Raw genomic sequence first — 19,796 nt, forward strand, 5'->3', positions numbered from 1 at the left:
CCATCTCTCAGCTTGTCAAACGTGTAAATATGAAATTTCTCGATATTCTCTTATTACCCTCTTAATGGCTGCAGGATCTGTACTGGTGTCCTGTGTTTTATTTCTGATGTTAGTGACTTGTGCTTGCACGTGTGTGCTGTCATCAGCCTTGCTAAAGGTTTACCAATCTTTTTTTTCTTGAGTGAATTAAACTTTTTCCCCCTTTATTTTCTTGTGTTTAGTTTCATTGATTTCTGCTCTGATCTTCATTATTCCCTGTTGCTTGCTTTGAATTTATTTTTTTCTAATTCCTTTAAGTAGAAACGTAGGCTTTTGTTTTGAGGTTCTTCCTCTTTTTAAATGCAAGCACTTAGTGTTATAAAATTTTCTCTCAGTTGCCTTAGAAGCATCCCACATATTTTAATCTGTTTCATTTTTATTTAGTTCTTTGAGTTAAAAAAAAAAAGTCTTTTGTAACTGCCTCTTGATGGTATTGAGTTCTATTTTCTTACTGGTTTTTGTCTAGTTCTATCAGTTATTGGGAGGAATGTTGAGGTCTCTAATTATGGCTGGAGTTGTCTAGTTCTCATTTCAGTTGTATAATTATTTTGCTTTGCTTATGTTGAGGCTCAGTTTGCGTATAGACATTTACACATTTATGGTGATTGCGTCTTCCTGGTGGATTGATCATTTTATTGTTATATACTGTCTCTTTCTGTCTTCAGCAATTTTCTTTGCTTTGAGGCCTGCCTTAACCAATTTTAACACAGCCACTCCTGCTTTCTTTTGGTTAATGTTTGCATAGTATGTATTTTTCAACGTCCATCCTTTTCCTATTACCTGTGTCGTTGAGTTTGAAGTGAGTTTCCTGTAGACAGGGCATAGTGAACTAGGTGTTTTTGCTTTTCTTCTTCTTTCCACTCCCTGCCAATTTGTCTTTGTCAATCTGTCTTTTGGTCAGTGCACGCAGGTCATTTACATTTAGAGCAGTCTTGATATGTTAAAGCTTATATATGCCATCATATCATTTCCTGTTTTTTTTTCCCTCTAGTTTTGTTCCTGTTTCCCATTTTTGCCTTTCTGTGACTTATTTAAACTTTTTTTAAATATTTATTTTTTAGCTTTAGGTGGACACAATATCTTTATTTTATTTTTATGTGGTGCTGAGGATCGAATCCAGTGCCCCACGCATGCAAGGTGAGTGCACTATTACTTGAGCCATATCCCCAGCCCCTAAACTTTTTTTTTTTTTTTATAGGTTTCATCTTGATTTATTTCTGGAGTCTTAGAGAAAGAAACTAACAATATAGTTTATAGTAGTTGCTATGGACATTATAATATATACATGTATCATATCCTACTGGTCTCAGCATTTGCCACTTTGAAGTTTAGATTACTTTGTGTGTGTATGTGTGCAGGGGTACCAGGATTGAACACAGGGGCACTTAACCACTGAGCCACATCCTCAGCCCTTTTTAAATTTTAGTTAGAGACAGGGTGTTGCTAACTTGCTTAGGACCTCACTTTGAACTTGCAACCCTCCTGCCTCAGCCTCCTGAGCTGCTGGATTATAGGTAAGTACCACCATGCCGGGCTTAGATCACTTTCATTTAGGATTCTTTGTTTCTCACTTTTATTATAATTTTATTATTATTATTTTATTTTTTCAACTGATGCATAAAAACATAAAAATTACACATAATAATGGGTGCCATGTAATTTCTCAATATGTTTACACATTGTGTAATATTTAAATTGAGTTAAACATCTTCTAAACCTGTGTTGTGGTGCACACTTGGAATCACAGTGATTCAGGAGGCTGAGAAGGAAGAACTGCAAGTTCAAGCCCAGCCTTGGAAACTTAGTGGGACTCTGTCTTAAAAAATGAAAAGAACAAGGGACTGGTAATGTAGCTCAATGGCAAGGTGCCCCTAGTTTCAATCCTCAGTGGAAAAAAAAATCTTATTGTTATCTATGGTCACCCTACTGTGAAATACCACACCAAAGCTTCTTAGTCTGTCACTTAGTACCTATCAATCAACTTCTCTCCATCTTTCCCTTTTTCTTATTCTTCCCCAGCATCTGGCAACCACCATTCTATTCTCAATTTCTAGGAGGAAATCTCTTTTATATTCCACATATGAGTGAGATTATGCAGTACCTGTTGTTCTGTTCCTAGTGTATTTCATTTAACATGATGGTCCACTTCCATTTAGTTGTCACAAATGACAATTTCATTCTTTTATATGACTGAATATTATTCCATTGTGAATGTGGAACACATTTTCTTTAACCAGTCATCAACTGATGGACACTTAAGTTGATTAAATATCTTGGCTCTTGTGAATAGTCCACAGTAAACATGGGAGTGCAGATGTCTTTTCAATATACTGACCTCATTTCTTCAGGATATATAGCCAATAGTGGGATTGCTATACTAATTTACATTTCTACCAACAGTGTGAAAGGGCTTCCTTTTTCTATATCTTCACTAGCATTTATATTTTATCTTTTTTGTAATAGCCATTCTTACTGGAAGTGGGTGATACCTCATTGTGGTTTTGATTTGCATTTCCCTGGTGATTAGTGATGTTGAACATTTTTTCATGTATCTGTTGGCCATTGTGTGTTTTCCTAGAAGTGTCTACTTAGATATATTGCCCATTTTTTAAACTGAATTATTGTTTTTTAAAAAATATTATTTTTTATAATTTTATTTTATTTTTATGTGGTGTTGAGGATCAAACCCAGCACCTTGCACATGCTAGGCAAGCACTCTACCACTGAGCCACAACCTCAAACCATTAACTGAATTATTGTTTTGCAATTTAGTTTGAGTTCATTATGTCTTCAAGATATTAACCTCCTGTCAAACATATGTTTGCAAACATTTTCTCCCATTCTGTAGGTTTGTTTCTTATATGCTCTGATTCTTTGTGATGTAGAAGCTTTTTAGTTTCAATGAAATCTCATTTGTCTCTTTTTGTTTCCTGTGCATTTAGGGTCTTGTTCAAAATATCCTCTCTCATTCCAAAGTCTGGACGCATATTCCCTATATTTTCTTCCAGTGTTTCATTGCTTCATGTCTTAAATTTAAATTTTCAATACGTTTTCAGTTGATTTTTGTAACTGCTGAGATTGGAACTTAGAAGCACATTTCCCAAGTACTATCTATTGAAAGGAATGTCCTTTCTCAAATGCATGTTCTTGGCACTTTTGCCAAAGGTACTTTTCTGTTCTATTGCATTATATGTCTGTTTTTATGTCAAGAACATGCTATTTTGTTTACAATGGTTTTGTAGTATGTATTTTTTAAGTCAGGTAATATGATATCTCCGGTTTTCGTTTTCTTTGTTGTGCTAGGGATAAATCCAGGGCCTAGCACATGCTAAAACTGAGTTAGATCTCTAACCCCAGCTTTCTTCTTTTTGCACAAGGTTGCTTTGGCTAATTTTGGATCTTTTGCGTTTCCAGAGGTGTAGGATTTTCTTTTCCAGTTCTATGAAGAATATCCTTGGTATTTTGATGGGGATTGTATTCAATTGATAATTTGCTTTGGGATGTATGGACTTTTTTTTTTTTTTTTTTGTACTGGGTATTGAACCCAAGGATACTTAACCACTGAATGACATCCCCAGCAATTTTAATTTTTATTTTAAGACAGGGTCTTGCCAAGTTGCTTCAGGCCTTGCTAAATTTCTGAGGCTGGCTTTTAACTTGTGATCCTCCTGCTTCAGCCTCCAGACCCACTGCCACCATGCCCAGCTAGATATTTTTAACAATATTATTTCTTCCAATTCATGAATACTGATGTCTTTCCATTGTCTTGTGACTTCTTAAATTTGTTTATTTTTTAATTAAAAAATTTTGTTATATATGACAATAGAATTCATTACAATTTATATTACACATATAGAGCACAATTTTTCATCTCTCTGGTTGTACACAAAGTAGAATCACATCCTTCGAGTAATGATGGCCATCGCATTCCACTGTCTTTCCTACCCCTGTGGCAGCTATTCAGAATACAAACAACAATAAATGTTGGTGAGGATGTGGGGGAAAAGGCACACTCATACATTGCTAGTGGGACTGCAAATTGGTACAGTATGGAAATCAGTATGGAGAATCCTTGGAAAACTAGGAACGGAACCACATTTGACCCAGCTATCCTACTCCTCAGTCTATACCCAAAGGACTTTTTTTTTTTTTTTTTAAATCAGTTTTGTCACTTCCATCGCATAGAACTTCATTTCTGTGGTGGTAGGTTTATTTGCTGGTAAGTGGATGGAACTGGAGACTTTCATGCTAAGTAAGTCAGACCCAGAAAGCCAAAGGTCAGATGTTTTCCCTGATATTTGAAGCTACACCAAAATAAGGCAGAAAAAAATCTGTGTGTTTGTGTATGTGTGTGTCAATTCCTTGAGAATAGAAATCAGTTGAGTAGAAGAAGGAAGTTGAGGTAGAAGGAGGAGGGATGGGACAGGGAAGAACAGTGGAATGAATCTGACCTCATTTTCCTATGTACATACATGAATATACCACAGTGAATATCACCTTCATGTACACCTACAATATACTAATTTAAAAAAAACTACAAATAGAAGATTAGTATAAGGAAGGGAACAGTGGTAGGGAGGAAGGGAGACTGTTATGGTTTGGATGTAAGGTATTCCCTAAAAGCTCACATGTGAGACAGTGAAAGAAGGTTTGGAGGAGAAATGATTGGGTTTTGAGTCTTAACCCAATCATTGAATTAATCCCAATAAGATTATCTGAGTGATAACTGAAGTAGTAGGGTGTGGCTAGAGAAGGTAGGAATTGGGGGAATGGCTTTGGGGTATATATTTGTGTCTGGCAAGTGGAGATCTCTCTCTGCATTCTGATCACCAGGTGAGTTGCTTCCCTCTGCCACACTCTTCTGCCATGATGTTCTGCTTCACTACAAACCCTGTGGAATGGAGCTGGCCTTCTATGGACTAAGACCTCTGAAACCATGAGCCCTCAAACTTTTCCTTCCTGATATGTTCTGGTTGGGTTCTTTTGGTCACAGCAGTGAAAAAGCTTACTAACACAGAGACAAAGAGTGTTTGGGATTGAATTAGAACAAATTATAGACCATGCTTGTATAATTATGTCAAAATGAGCCCTAATATTATGTATAACTAAAATAGACTAATAAAGAATTATTGTGAATGGGCTTCCTTTCACAATTTCTTCCTCAATAATCTCATTATCAGCATTATCAGTAGCACTGTGAAAAATAAAAATTATTATATTAATTTTTGTATCTTATAAATATCAATTCTAATTTTCTTTTAGTGGAGACTTTAGTTTTTTTTTTTTAATATAGAATAATGTCCTCTGCAAACAGGAATGATTTAACTTCCTCCCTTCCTACTTGTGTGCCTTTCATTTCTTTCTCCTGCCTGCATGCACTGGTGAAGACTTCCAGAACTATTTTAAGTAAGTGTTGTGAGAGGGCACATCTTGCAAAAAAGCTTTTTCTTTTCATTCATGATATTGGCTGTGGGTTTGTTATCTATAGTCTCTTGTCACATTGAAACATATTCCTCTAATTAGGTTTTCTTTGTGTGTGTGTGTGTGTGTGTGTTTAGTTTTTGGTTTCCTTTCCAGTTTTTTATTGGTACATTATAGTTGTATATTATGATGGGATTTGCTGTTGAATTACTGAGGGTTTTTAAAATGAGTAATGGATTGTGAATTTTATCAAATGCCTTTTTGAATCTATTGAGATAATTGTGATTTTTCATTTTCTTGATGTGATGCGTTGTGTTTATTGATTAACATATATTGAACCATCCTTGCATCCCTGGGATAAATCCCACTTGATCACAGTGAATGATCTTTTTGATATGCTGGTTATTTTGATCTGCTAGTAATTTTATTGAGAATTTTTGCATCTATATTTATTAGAGAAACAGTCTATAGTTTTCTTTTGTGTCCTTGTTTGGTTTTGATATCAGGGTAATGTTTGCCTCCTAAAATGAGTTTGGAAGAATTCCCTCCCTTTCACTTTTTGCAACAGTTTGAGAAGAATGGTTACGAGTTTTTCCTTAATAGTTTGATGGAATTCTGGGAAGCTATCTGGTCCTGTACTTTTGTTTGGAGTCTTTTATTACTGATTCAGTCTTACTATTTGTCATTGGTCTGTTTAGTTTTTTGGTTTCATGGTTTGATTTTGGTAGATTACGCATGTCCAAAAGTTTATCTGTTTCTTCTGGGTTTTACAATTTGTTGGCATGTATTTGTTTTTAATAGTCTCTAATGATCCTTTATCTTTCTGTGTTGTTAGTTGTAATGTCTCCTTTTTTATTTCTAATTTTATTTGGGTCTTTTTTTCTTAGCCTACCTAAAGATTTGTTGATTTATTTATCTTTTAAAACAAGTAACACTGTTTCATTGGTATTTTTCATTTTTGATTTTGGTATCAAATTCTGCTGTGATGTCATTTCTTATAATTTTGAATTTGATTTGCTCTTGATTTTTATATATCCTTAAGATTTATCATTAGGTTGGTTGTTTGAAAAAAATTTAATATATTTAATTGGTATAAAATTTCCTTAGTATTGCTTTTGTTGCATCCTGTAAGCTTTGGTATGTATCTTTTTTCATTTCTTTCAACAAATTTTAAAACATCCTTTTTGATTTCTTTAATCACCCACTGTTTGTTTAGTAACATGTTAAATCTACATGGATTTATACCATTTCTGAAATTTCTTTTTTTTTCCTAGTTTTATTCCATTGTGGTCAGAGTTGATGCATAATATTTTTATTTTTTTTGAAACTTATTTTATGCAATAATATATGGTCTATTCTGGAGAACATCCCATGTATGATGAAACAAATATATAAGCTATTGGGTTCTGAAACGTTCTATAAATGTCTAAGTCCATTTGATTTATTATGTGATTCCTTTCTTTTTTTGGTGGAGAAAATCTAGATGATCTATTGATGAAACTTAATTATATATCAATGAAATACAGTGTGATATTTCCAAACATGCATACAGCATGCATCGATCAAATCCACAACTCCTAGTCTCTAGTAGTCACTATTCTACTTACCTATTGTTTTTTTTTTTTTGATTCCACAAGAGAATGTCTTTTTGTGTCTGGATTATTTCACTGAACATAATGTCTTTTACTTCCATCCATTTTGCTGCAAATGACAGGGTTTCATTCTGTTTTATAGCAGAATAATACTCCATTGCATATATATATATATATACTTTTAATATATATATTATATATGTTATATATAATATATATACTTTTAATCATTTATTTGATAGGCACCTAGGTTAATTCCATATCTTTGCTATTGTGAATAGTACTGCAACAAATACAGACATATAGGTATCTCTTTGGTGTGTTATGGTTTAAATGTGAGGTGTCCCTCCAAAGCTCATGTATGACACAATGCAAGAATGTTTAGAGGAGAAATGATTGGGCTGTGAGAGTCTTAACCCAATCAATGAAATAATCCCCTGATAGGGATTAACTGATTGATAACTGAAGTAGTAGGGTATGGCTGGAGGAGGTGGAAATTGGGGGCATGGCTTTGGGTTATATATTTTTATCTGGAAAGTGGAATCTCTTGAGAGATCTTTCTGATTACAATGTGAGCTGCTATCCTTTGCAACACTCTTCCACCATAATGTTCAGTCTCACCTAAAGCCCAGAAGAATGGATTCTGCTGTCTATAGATTGAGACCTCTTAAACTGTGAGCCCTAAAATAATCCTTTTCTCCTTTACAGTTGTTTTGGTTGGCTCTTTCAGTCAGAGCAGCAAAAGAGCTGACTAAAACAGTATGCTTTTTCATTTCCTTTGGATATATACCCAGATATGAGACATATGGATCATATGATAGCTCCAGTTTTACTTAAGAACCATAATGGCTTTACTAAATTACCAGCAACAACATATAAAAGTTCCCTTTTCTCCAAACCTTTCCCAGTATGTTATTTAATTTTTGTTTGTGATACTAGTCATCTGGAGTGAGAGGGTATGTCATTGTAGTTTTGATTTGTACTTATCTGATGGCTAATTATATTGACACATTCTTTTGTGTATTTGTCAGCATTATTCTTTTTTTTGAGATGTGTTTATTCAGATCATATGTACACTTTTGAATTGGATTACGGATTTCTTTTAAGAATTTGGCATCCTTATATATACTGGATATTAGCCCTCTGTCAGATGTATAGTTGGCAAATATTTTCTCCCATTATGTAGCTTGTCTATTTGTTGTTTGTTGTCTTTGCTGTGCAGATTTGTAGGCTGTCAATTTTTGCTTTTGTTTCTTGTGTATTTGAGGTTGTGTCCAGAAAATCACTGACTTTAGCAATGTCTTGAAATGTTTCCCCACATGTTCTTCTGGTAATTTCAGTTCTGACATTTAGGTATTTGAACCATTTTTGAATTGGTTTTTGTATAAGATGAATGATAGGGGTTTGTTTTAATTAAGTCTGAATGTGGACATTTATAATTTTCCCAAAACAATTTATTAAAGAGGCTGTACTTTCTCCAGTGCATAATTTGGGTAACTTATTCGAGAACTAGTTGGCTGTAGACGTTTGGGTTTATTTTTTGGATCTCCACCCTTTTTTTATTGGTCTGTTTTTATGCCAATACTATGCTATTTTGATTACTATGGCTCTTAGTATGTTTTGAAATCAAGTTTTTTTTTTTTTTATGCACCCAGTGTTGTCCTTTTTGCTCAAGGGTCTTTTGTACTTTCACATAAATTTAGAGTTGTCTTCTAGTTCTGTGAAGAATGTCATTGGTATTGCTTTGAGTAGTGTAGGCATATTAACATTAATCTTTCCAATCCAAGAACATGGGAGGTACTTCTTTTTCTTGGCTAAGTTTATTCCTAGGTGTTTTTTTTTTTGTTTGCTTTTTTGAAGTAGAACTGCTGTCATAATTTCTCAGGAAATTTATTATATAATTCATTATATAAAAGCTACTGATTTTTAAATTTTTGTACCTAGCTATTTTACTGAATTTGTCAGTCCTAATAGTCTTTGGTTTTTTCTGAATATACAATCATGTCATTTGCAAACAGAGCTAAATTGACTTCCTCCCTTCCTATTTGTATGCCTCCCCCCTGCCCATTTCTCTGAAAATTTGAGTCTCAAACTTTCAGTTCTAAATCCGATCTTGTCAGGTCTTTTGGTCACAGCAATGACAAAGCTGATTAAAATACATTATTATGGGAGAAGTATTATCTCTATTTTAAGGTAGAATGGAAGGGAAACAACCTGGTATCAGATTAGGGTTTCAGCTGAAGGTGTCTACTAAACAAGAGATATTATAAGCATTAAATAAAATATTACATATACTTATTATCAATACATGCAAGCAACAGTGCCATTTTTTTTTTATGTAGCCTTATTTTCCCCTTAGTTGTTTAAAGACAGAAAACATTTCTTTTTAAATCTCTATCACCAAGGTCTATGTTATGGTTTGGATGTGAGGTATCTCCCAAAGGGTATTGTGATACAATGCAAAAAGTTTCAGAGAAGAAATAGTTGGGTCACAGAAGTCTTAACCCAATAAGTGAATTAATCTTCTGATGGGATTGAGTGGTAACTGAAGCAGCATGTGGGGTATGGCTGGAGGTGAGGGCGTATCTGGCAAGCAAAGATCTTTCACTTTGCTTCCTGATCATCATGTGAGCTGCTCTCCTCCACTGAACTCTTCCACCATGGTGTTCCACCTCACCTTAAGCCCTGAGGAATGAAGTCTGCTGTGGATTAAGATCTCTGAAACTGTGAGCCCCCAAATAAACTTTTCCTACCCTATAGTTGTTCTGGGCAGATCCTTTTGTCACAGTGGTGAAAAAGCTGACCAAGACAGTCTAGAATAGCATGTAGCAATAAAAACTTAATTGCCTGAATAGCATTTTTACATTTTAACACTTGTTTTCCCTTACCATTATCTTTCAATTTTTTTTTTTTTGGAGCCCCCTGTGATTCAGTTTCTTGTTTGTATTAGCTCATCTAAAATTTTCCTTCTACTCATTTACAGTGCCACCAACCATTAAGCTTCTCTGTATTCATGCATTTTAATGACTTTCTGCTAACCATTCATCCCATTTTGGGCAAAGGTATTAAATATTTTTATTCCTGAAAATTTTAGGCATTAACAATAGTAGTTACTGTGAGCTGCAGAGAAAGGGGTATTTCTTGATAGCATCCATTTTATTTGCTCATGCTATTTCATACTTTCAGCCAGTTCATTCACTTCTTATCAAGAGGTCACAAGTTCTAAATTTGATTCCAAGTTATTACAATGTAAAATCAAGCCTAAATGAAAACAATTACCATTTAAATCCTTATGTCTATAAACCTGCATCTTATAAAATGTAAGATTAAACTACAGAAGATATATTTTCTTTGCCTTGATGACAATGTTAGGAAACACTTTGAACTGTGTGAAAATATATTTTTTTCTTTGCTGTACAATGAGAACAAATTAAAGGATAGTCATTTAATACCATTGAGACACATATATATGTATGTGTGTGTACACACACACACACACTCAACCCCCTTCAGGGGGATTTTAAAGATAAACTTTCCAAATTACACCTCCAAGCCTTCTACCAATTCTGCCATAACCTCTGACATTATGCAAAACTGAAGCTCAAGGAGTTCATTGTATTAAAAAAAAAAAAGTTGGGCTGGAGTTGTGGCTCAGTGGTAGAGTAGTTGCCTAGAATGTGTGAGGCACTGGGTTCAATCCTCAGTGCCACATAAAAATAAATAAAGGTATTGTGTCCATCTAAAAACACTAAAAACATTTAAAAACAATTAAAAATATATATTGAAAAAATTAGAAAGCAACTGAATGCAATGTTTAACGGTAACTCAGAAGCCGAACAGGATTAACTAAGGGCAGGCAACATGGAACTCATGAGCACTCTTCATTTCAGCAGGAAATCTTCATAACTAGAATAGATATTAAAGGAAGTGAACATTTTACCCAACTTTATTATTCAGGGAATAGAACTTGTTTACTAACAGTATCTTGGTAATGAATTTTTCTTTGCATTAAAATAGGCCATTTTCAAAATACAACCTGGTAGGAAAATAGAAGTTAAACACTTCCCAGCAGAATTGATGAAGATATGTTTAAAAGTTTTTCGACAGAAAAAGTAAGTCATTGGGTAAAGGATATATTACATCCTTTTGATTCAATGTTATGTCACACAAAGTATAAAAACATAAAAAGGTAACTTCTAAATCTACTGAAAACAATGAGTTTAAGTCTTTTTAAAGGCAAAATTCTTATTTCTTTAAAATTTAGGTATAAATTAGTATCAGTATATGTACATATTGCCCAAACATAAATATTTACACTTCTGAAAGTGGAATTGTGGTCCTTGCTACCAAGTTAGAGCACATAATTTTCTGAACTAAGGTAATATACTTTTTTTGAATTCCCTTGAAATGAATTAAATTTGTACAAATGAGACTTCAATGAGTTTGAAGAAGGCAAACATACAGCACTCATGAAAAACCGGTCATATTTAACACATTAACCTGAAGAGCACTAATGTCATGGTGTGTCTAAGGTCAACTGGGTACTCTGGTTGAAATGATTCACACTTAGACCATTAGAAGGTCTCACACAGTCAATTAAATTGAACTGATGATTCTTTGATAGATAACTTCTAAAACTACTAAAAACTAGGAGTTGAGTCTTTTTAAAGGCAAAATTATCTTATTTCTATAAAATTTAGGTATAAATTAGTATCAGTGTATGTACATATTGCTCAAACATAACTATTCACACTTCTGAAAGTGGAATTGTGGTCCTCACTACCAAGTTAGAGCACCTGATAGGATATGTCATTCCTGGGGTGCAATAAAAATAACTCCTGATAAAAATGCAGATTCTGCATCTAAAACATGACTCATTTGGTAAATAAGATTTTAAAAATATAAAAGAGAAAAAACCCTACTCTAAACGCTCAAAGATCAAATCAGCATTAACTATATCCCAAGAAATTTCACTGTGAGGCAGAGATAAAGTTCATAGACTAAAACAACTCCCCAATGTCAATATTTCTCTGATGGGACTGTGAACTCTGTAGAATGGCATTTTATTTAACAGACAGCATGGAATTCATACATATCCATTATCAGTGCCTTGAAAATCAAACAACTTTAAAAGTTAGCAGCAGTTTCTGCAAGTACAAAAATACACATTTATTACATAACATGTGGTAATAAAATTTGTCAAGATATATTATACAAACTCAAAGCATTTTAAAGCATCAGTCTAATATATTACAGATTGATGAAGTATAATAAAATGACATGTAACCTGCTTCAAATCATATAATACTTTACAGCAATATTAACAGACTATTCACATTAAGTATCTAAGGGAGCAGAGTGGGAATAGTCATTAAAGAACCTTAGCAACTATTTTCTTCTATGCTTCAAATTAGGTGGGTAATTTTTCTATTTGTCAATATGAAAGAAAAAAAGGCTATAACTATTATTTTTGGTAAGTACAGAAGTAAGTTATTCCAGAAAGACACTCTAAAAGCTTCATTCACATCTTGCAATTCTGCCAGTAGTATGCCTAAGGGTAAGGGGAGTCCCTGCTGACTTAATATATTAATTATACCATAAAAGATGCATATGGACATATAGTATTAATATGGGAGTGGTTGGTTATAAGGTGAAATCTACTTCACACATCTGTGACTGAGATGGCCAGTGTCATAAGCTCTTTGGACCTACAGGTGCTACCTCTAAGGGACATGACCCTGTTTGCCCTAATCATTTTAATCATACCCTTTCCCCCACACCATGTTCTTGTCTCTTGACTCATGGTTTATAGATCTATATTTCATATTATATCCATAGACCTTTCTTCTCTTTCTTTAAAGGTTATAATGGTTACATCCCCTCACCTGGAAATAAATTATCAGGCCTCCCTAACCAATTTGGAGCATATCACTAAAAAGAGATGTGCATCTTCCTTCATTCTAACTATTCACCTATAAGAAGTTGCTTAGAACCAACAGGTTTGGATTTAGGGAAAGGTTTTACATGATTTCCTCCATTACCATACATGCTTTTCTTCTTAATGCTTTGATTAGTGGTCTTTTTTTCTTGCCTACTTATTTAAAAACATTCCACAGAAAGTGGATGGTTTCTTTATACCATTCCCTTTTCTCTCTGTCTCTGATTCTTCAATTTATGATATTTTGGTCTTCTCAGAACACTGATCTCAGACTTGTTGACACAGGTAGGCTTCTACAGAGGGCACTTTCTCTAGCCCTGTGCATGCATCTCTTAAAATCTCATGACAGGATCAATCCCACGTTTTAAAAAGGAAAAACCTCCAAAATATTAGATGCTGAAAATTTTAGTATACAGTTTTTGACAAGTTGTCTCAATAGAAAGAAGTGTTTTGTTGTCCTAAGTATTAGCAATGATTATCCTTATATTACCTATCCCAGATATTTTATAAAAAGAGGTCATAATAATTACTGTCTTTATGTTATTATTAGCTAAGTTTCTGTTCTTGCAGACATCAGACTCTTACTGTGGTTAAATGTCTTTGGTTAAATGTCTGTCCCCATCATCACACACCACTACAGGCCCTGCATCTGGGCTGTCCACATCTTCCACAGTTATAGAGTTGGTTGAGGCCCTTCCCCAAGCCATGGGACCAGCAGAAGAGTGCCCTCCCCTCTCTCCTCTCTCGTGGGACTTTGTACAAAGCTTGAGTTTGCTTTCCACTAGGCTGAATGGAGAGCCACAGAGTTTCTCTGAATCCTGACAGGGATAAGAACTATACCATTGGGCTGTCTGCATAGCTCCAAATCCTTCAGCTACCTGGAAGGGTATGTCTTTCTGTCTTTCTTGCAGTGAGTTGGCATGAGAAGCATGAGGAGGTAACTCCAAGGGTCCTTTTAGGGAACAGATTTTCTTTTCCTCTGGTCTGGCTGCCTTTACTTTCTTTTTGAGAGACCAGTTTTTCAAACTGGCCACACCATTTCTCAACCATGTGCTGGGATGAAGAGTTACAGAATGCATTTGTGAATGCCACTCTACAGTATTGTCCTTTTTTGTATAAGCTGGTTGATTGCTGGCCTGCCCTGTTGAGGGACCAGGCATTCCAGAAATGAAGCTAGAACTACTAAAGTCAGAAGAAAGCTCTTCTTGCTTTCTTTGAGCCTGAAAAGTGCAATCTATTGGAGAGGAAGTTTCAGTGGGCGTGAACACAGACTGTTCAGAAATTTGAGAAAAAGCACTGTCCTGGGAGCTTACTGAAGAGCCAGATGGGGAAGTGCCTGGCGAAGATAAGCTGGAATAGCTGGCTCGGGGGCCAAGGTTTAGTCTAGGGGGTAAAACCTTCTCAGTGCTTTGGTTTGTGGAACTGCTCTTGCCCACCTCAATCCCCATGACTAAACTCTGATTGATAAGCTTTTGCCCCTCCATTTGCAAAGACTTATGCCGTTTGAGATAATCCTCCTCTCCATGCAAGAGACCAGCTTCACAGCTGGTTTTATGTTGTTTCTTTGAATAAATCCCTCGGAGATAGGTCAGTTTGCAGTTCTGGTCATCTATGTTAGGCTCTGAGCAGCGCCGATGTGTCCTTGAACTCTTGGGGGCATCTGCTGTGTGTGGTGGGGAGTATCCAGATGAATCTGGATCAAAGGTTTGGTTCCTGGAATGATCCCGGGAGGGTATATGACTATAAGATGCCACAGAAATGGCCATGGGCTTAGACTTGGTGAAAAGTTTCACATGATTTCCTTCATTACCAGAGAAGCTTTTCTTCTTAATGTTCTGATTTGTGGCATTCTTCTCATTGACATCAGTGCCTGTTACTGAACATGTCCTACCCTCTTCCTGGAGAGACTGATTCTGCTTCAGACAGTCCTCATCTTTTTGAGAAAGGATTACATCACAGCTGGACTTACGTAGCTTTTTCTGGTAAAACTCCCTGAGATAGGAAAGCTTTGAGTCTAGGTAGTCAATGCTTGGTTCTGAACAGCGGCGGTGTCGCCGCAGGATTTTTGGAGCATCTGTTGTAGTTGTGGACAGGTAGCTGGGTAAACAAGTGCCAGATGGGGCCCTGGCATGTTCCCCCAGTGCAGCCTTTCTATACATTCCTGAAATGTTCACCGGCTTTGTCTCAAGAGGCTGCTTCATTTGAATGTCTTCATCTTTAGAATGGTCTAAGTCAAAATCACTCAAGGTTAAAAGACCTTCCACCTCAGGCTGATCAAGGTCATAGTCACTTAGGGTTAAGACAGAGTCCATACTTCTGCTACCCTGACCAAGTTTCTTTACCAAATCACTACATGGAGCATCAACATCCTCATTTAATTCATTTTCCAAGCTGTCATAGGAGGAGTCATTCAGTTGGAAGCAAGAGATATCTGTCAAAAAAAGCAAACTATAATCAACAAATTTACTTACCACAAATATAGCCCATGCTGCCATCAAACTATGCTTAGATTAATGTTCTTTACATGTAGTGTTCAAATTCCTACTCTCAAGAAGGAAAAAGGATGTTTTGCAGTCTTCCCAACTGCTAGTGCAGAAGAAATAAAAACCTGTTTGGTATACTAGATTTATCTCAGTTACTAATGAAATGGAATTTCAACAAACTAAGACCAAAAATGTTGAAAAATAGGAAGGAATTAATGGCAGGTATACTTATATTTGAATAAGACTATCTTCTAACATAGATTGCTGGTGATTACACATAATTAACTCTAGTCTTGAGGACATCATTAATTAACCCTACCAATTTCTCTTTTTCAAAGTTCTTTAAAGTTAAGTTCATTACCTTACTTAATCTTTACAACAACCATAGACATTATTATCCACATTTAGATATTGTTATCTACATTTTATAAATGAAGGTATTGATGTGTGGAGGCACAGAATAACTGGCCAAAGATATATAAGAATTCATATTTTAGAGATTATATACCTTTGAATTAAGATTCCCCCAATGATCTAGTTGTTTTCAAATAGTTTCATAGAACAAAGAATAGCATCTCAGGGTCTACTAGAAGGAAGAAAAAACTCAGGCCTGGCTCTGGGCCTTCTATTCCAGTTTCAATCACTGCAGTCTATACATATATATAAAATACACACACACACACATATAAATTATACACACATATATAAAGTCTGTATATATGTGTGTGTATACACAAACACACACACACACACACAGGTATATGTGTATGCATAAGAATGTGTTGGGTTTCCTCAAAGTTTTATTTAAAATAAAGCCTTCAACCATCATGGCACAGCACGCAACTCACTTCCTGAACTTCTTAACCCCAACATGCTGTTAACATACCCTGACCTACTAGCAGGCCTTCTAAAGAAGGAAAGAGAGCCCAGGGCCTTACTGATCTAGGTCAGAGGCTCCCTTCATTCTCAGAGCATCAGGACAACCACTGTCCTAGCATCTTCACAGACATCTGTCTAGTTCTTACATAAACCAATCCACTTCCTCACAATACCTGGGACATTCTCTCTAGTGTCACATCTCACTGAAACTTCTCCCAGGAGGGAAGTGATTTCTTCTCCAAATATCCTACAGCAATTTTCAATCAGAAATTGTATAAGCAGGGAAACCTAAACAAAAAAGGACAAAATTAAAGTGCCACTTTTCATGTCATATGTTTATAAATGTTCATATATGAATCCTGATTTTTTTAAAATAAGAAAATGCAAAAATTCTGAGAAATTCCTTTTTTAAAAAGTATATAAAAGCATACTACTTGTATATTTTAAAAGTTTATCCTAAAAATCTATAATACTTTCAAGAGTAGTATGGACACAGAAACTAATTTTAGTGCACTAGTTAAAATTATTATTTTTGGTTTTGGTTTAATGATAACCCTTAATACCAGTAGCTCCTTCTTCAAAATGAGGGTAATTTCAAGTATTCTCTATAGGGCATTTGGGAGTAGAGAAATATATATTGCTATTAAACTTCATAAAATACCAAGAGATAAAGATTTATAAAAGTATTTCTTGTATAAAGAGCAGGTTTGTTATAAGTTTGGGAGGAGAGTTCATGAAGGAGAGAACTTGAGAGAAAACTTATGGTTTTACTATCTAGTCTATATCCATGTACTGTCTTGTATTATACTCCCTAACTGGAGGCACTTTGGGGAAGAGGAAAGAGTTACTACTGAACTTTGTGCCTCCCCTGAGACGTATTAGAACCTTTCTGTATTTCCTTATCCTAAGAGCTAAGGCCAAGGGGCAGGAGAAATGTTGGGAGCAAAGGGAACTGATATTTCCAAACCCCTTATTAATAACTAGGCATTTACAGGGGTATGATTTCTAGCAACTATTATGTCATCACCACCTCCTTATTTTAGATGAGGATGTTGTATATTTGGTAAGAGGTGGGTCTGAAAATTGAACTCTGGCTTGTCTTATTCCAAAGTCCTTATTTATTTTTTAAACAACTGCTTTCTTATCATCCTGTGGTTTCAGTTAGTTCTACTGGTTAGCTTCCTTAAAGGGAAAAGAGAAATAACCGCTATAACTTTTCTGCTTACATCACCTTCCTATAGTCTATCAGAATAGGAAAGAACACTCCATAGTCAGTAACTGAAACTTATAACTCAAATTTCAGTGTAACTATATACATAAGCTATTTTAAAAATTGTCTTTCAGAGTACATTTTCAAAATGGGGACACAGTCCCCAGTCCCTTAAGGCATAAAAATGAAAAATTTAATTACCTTTTTTGTAAATTCACTTTCTAGTTCTGCGCTGGAGGAAGTAGGAGGCCAAAGAATGCTTGGAGCTACACATACTGCTAAATTAAATGCAGTCATCTGATTGGATGAGGAATGTTGCTCAATGTTACGTAATACCCCAAACAGATACTTTAGGAGAACAACATTGGCTCTTGGAAGCTGGTCTAGTAGCCTAAAGACAGAAAAGAAATACACTTTTTAAGCAAGATGTTTTATTAAAAATCCTATAATAAAGACAAGGCAACCTTTATTTTTTATGGGGAACCATGAAAATCAAAAGGGATTTTCCAGAGTTTCAGTCATGTGGTACTATGCAAAGAAAGTACAGAAAAAGGGAGAAAATAAGCACTGGAAATTTTTTTGTTTATATATTATCTTTATAATTTAATGAAAAACTGTAGAAAAATGTCTCAGAAAAATGCTGCCTGAAATATTTCCCCTGAAACTAGTACAATGTGTTTTAACTTAGGTAAATATTGCAACATTTCAAAATATTCTCACAAAAAGCTTTTTGATAATGTGCTTCATTATTTTCAAGTAGCAACACAGGAATGCTTTCTGTTGGTGAGAACCCCAAATTAATCCAGTAGGACTTCTAGGTCTGAGAGCCCGGGCCCTGTTCTAGTTGCTTCCAAGGTCAGTTTTCTTCTACATCTGTTATTGGTATTACTCTCACATATAAGCCAAGCTTATATTGGTGTATTTTCTATTGTTCCCATTTTAAGGACTTTTAAGTGATCATTCACTGAAAATTATTTTTACTACCAGTGTGAGTGTGCATATGTATGATATACATGCTGATATTCACGACTCTTTTTTTCTATAAGAACCTGAAAACTTGAAGAAGGTAGTCTAATTACTACTGTACAAATAACAAAGGCCTTTCTTCAGCACAGAGGACTGACAAAGAGCAAGGTGATAGGGATGTTATGAAAGACTCTGAGATAGATCAGAAGATAGGGTGTAAATCAAACATCTAGCATATGATTTTGGGTTACCTGATTTTATAAGGGCCTTTGAGCTATTTTACAAAACTCTTTAAATTGAAGATAAATTGAACTGACAACAGTTACCTAGTACTTGTTTATAGAATAAAATCCTGTCTGGTGGAGAAAAAGATTGACTTATCTTCATCACTGCCCTGGTAGAAAAAGCCAGATTTGTATGTCTCTGTAAATTCATTTCAGTATTTCTGATCCAACTGTTATTAAGTTTTGGTACTTTGAAATCTTCTTTGAACTGGATGTAACATCTTAATGATTCCTTCATTAATAATTTAAATAAAATCTTTCACAGGTTTATTTTATATTTGCACTAGTGTTATGATTTTATCTTTTTTAAAAAATAAACATCATTTATCAATTTGTAGAACATAATGTTTTGGACAAAGTATAAAATTTGAAGCTTACTATATATTATTGGTTCACACCAAACTATAATGAAAATGGATGCAGCATTTTGTTATGGCTTTTGTTTCTGGTGTCTTCAATAACTATACAACATTATACTGTTAAAAGATCTTAATAGTAGCATGTAATTGAAAGTTGTTCTAGATAAAACTAAATATACAAATAAATGATTAGGATTCAAGAATTTTCACAGTACTGGCATATTGCTTTTGTTAGTGGACACTTCTTTCCTGTTTTCGTATAATGTAGGACATGTGGGTAGAAATGCAGTAGAGAATTCTACTGGAAATCTCTGTGTATGAGAATAGAAGTGCGTTCTTTGTGATCAGACTGTGACTTGGCTACTCCCTTTTTTCCACGGTACTTCTTAAGGAGTCAACTGCCCTCCAAATACATTTTTATAGCACTGATTAAACTGTATTGTTATTGTTATTCTCAGTTTACCTCTATACTCTACCAGTCTGTGATTACCTACAGAGGAAACAAATCATTTTATCTGCATGACTCCAGTTACTGAATTTAATGTATGTGGAGTTTTCTGATTAGTTAAATAAGTTCCCAGATTCAGATCATAAATTACATACTGGACATACAATACTAACTAGT

The 19,796-nt window shown here is 34.8% G+C and overlaps 1 protein-coding gene across 1 annotated transcript in view; it reads right to left on the reverse strand.

Annotated features, from left to right (window-relative positions):
- Positions 1 to 13,447: 13,447 nt before the first annotated feature.
- Arhgap20 (Rho GTPase activating protein 20) overlaps positions 13,448 to 19,796 on the reverse strand; it is a 125,678-nt gene continuing 119,329 nt past the window's right edge. Inside the window, exons 13-15 of the mRNA XM_027930743.2 lie at positions 17,764 to 17,953; positions 16,526 to 16,640; positions 13,448 to 15,421 (exon numbers count right to left, since the gene is read on the reverse strand). Coding sequence (XP_027786544.1) covers positions 13,581 to 15,421; positions 16,526 to 16,640; positions 17,764 to 17,953 — 2,146 coding nt within the window. The 3' untranslated portion in view covers positions 13,448 to 13,580. The remainder of the gene's footprint in view (positions 15,422 to 16,525; positions 16,641 to 17,763; positions 17,954 to 19,796) is intronic.

This window comes from Marmota flaviventris, chromosome 9, assembly GCF_047511675.1.
Source record: "Marmota flaviventris isolate mMarFla1 chromosome 9, mMarFla1.hap1, whole genome shotgun sequence".
In the NCBI taxonomy this organism is placed as follows: domain Eukaryota; kingdom Metazoa; phylum Chordata; class Mammalia; order Rodentia; family Sciuridae; genus Marmota; species Marmota flaviventris.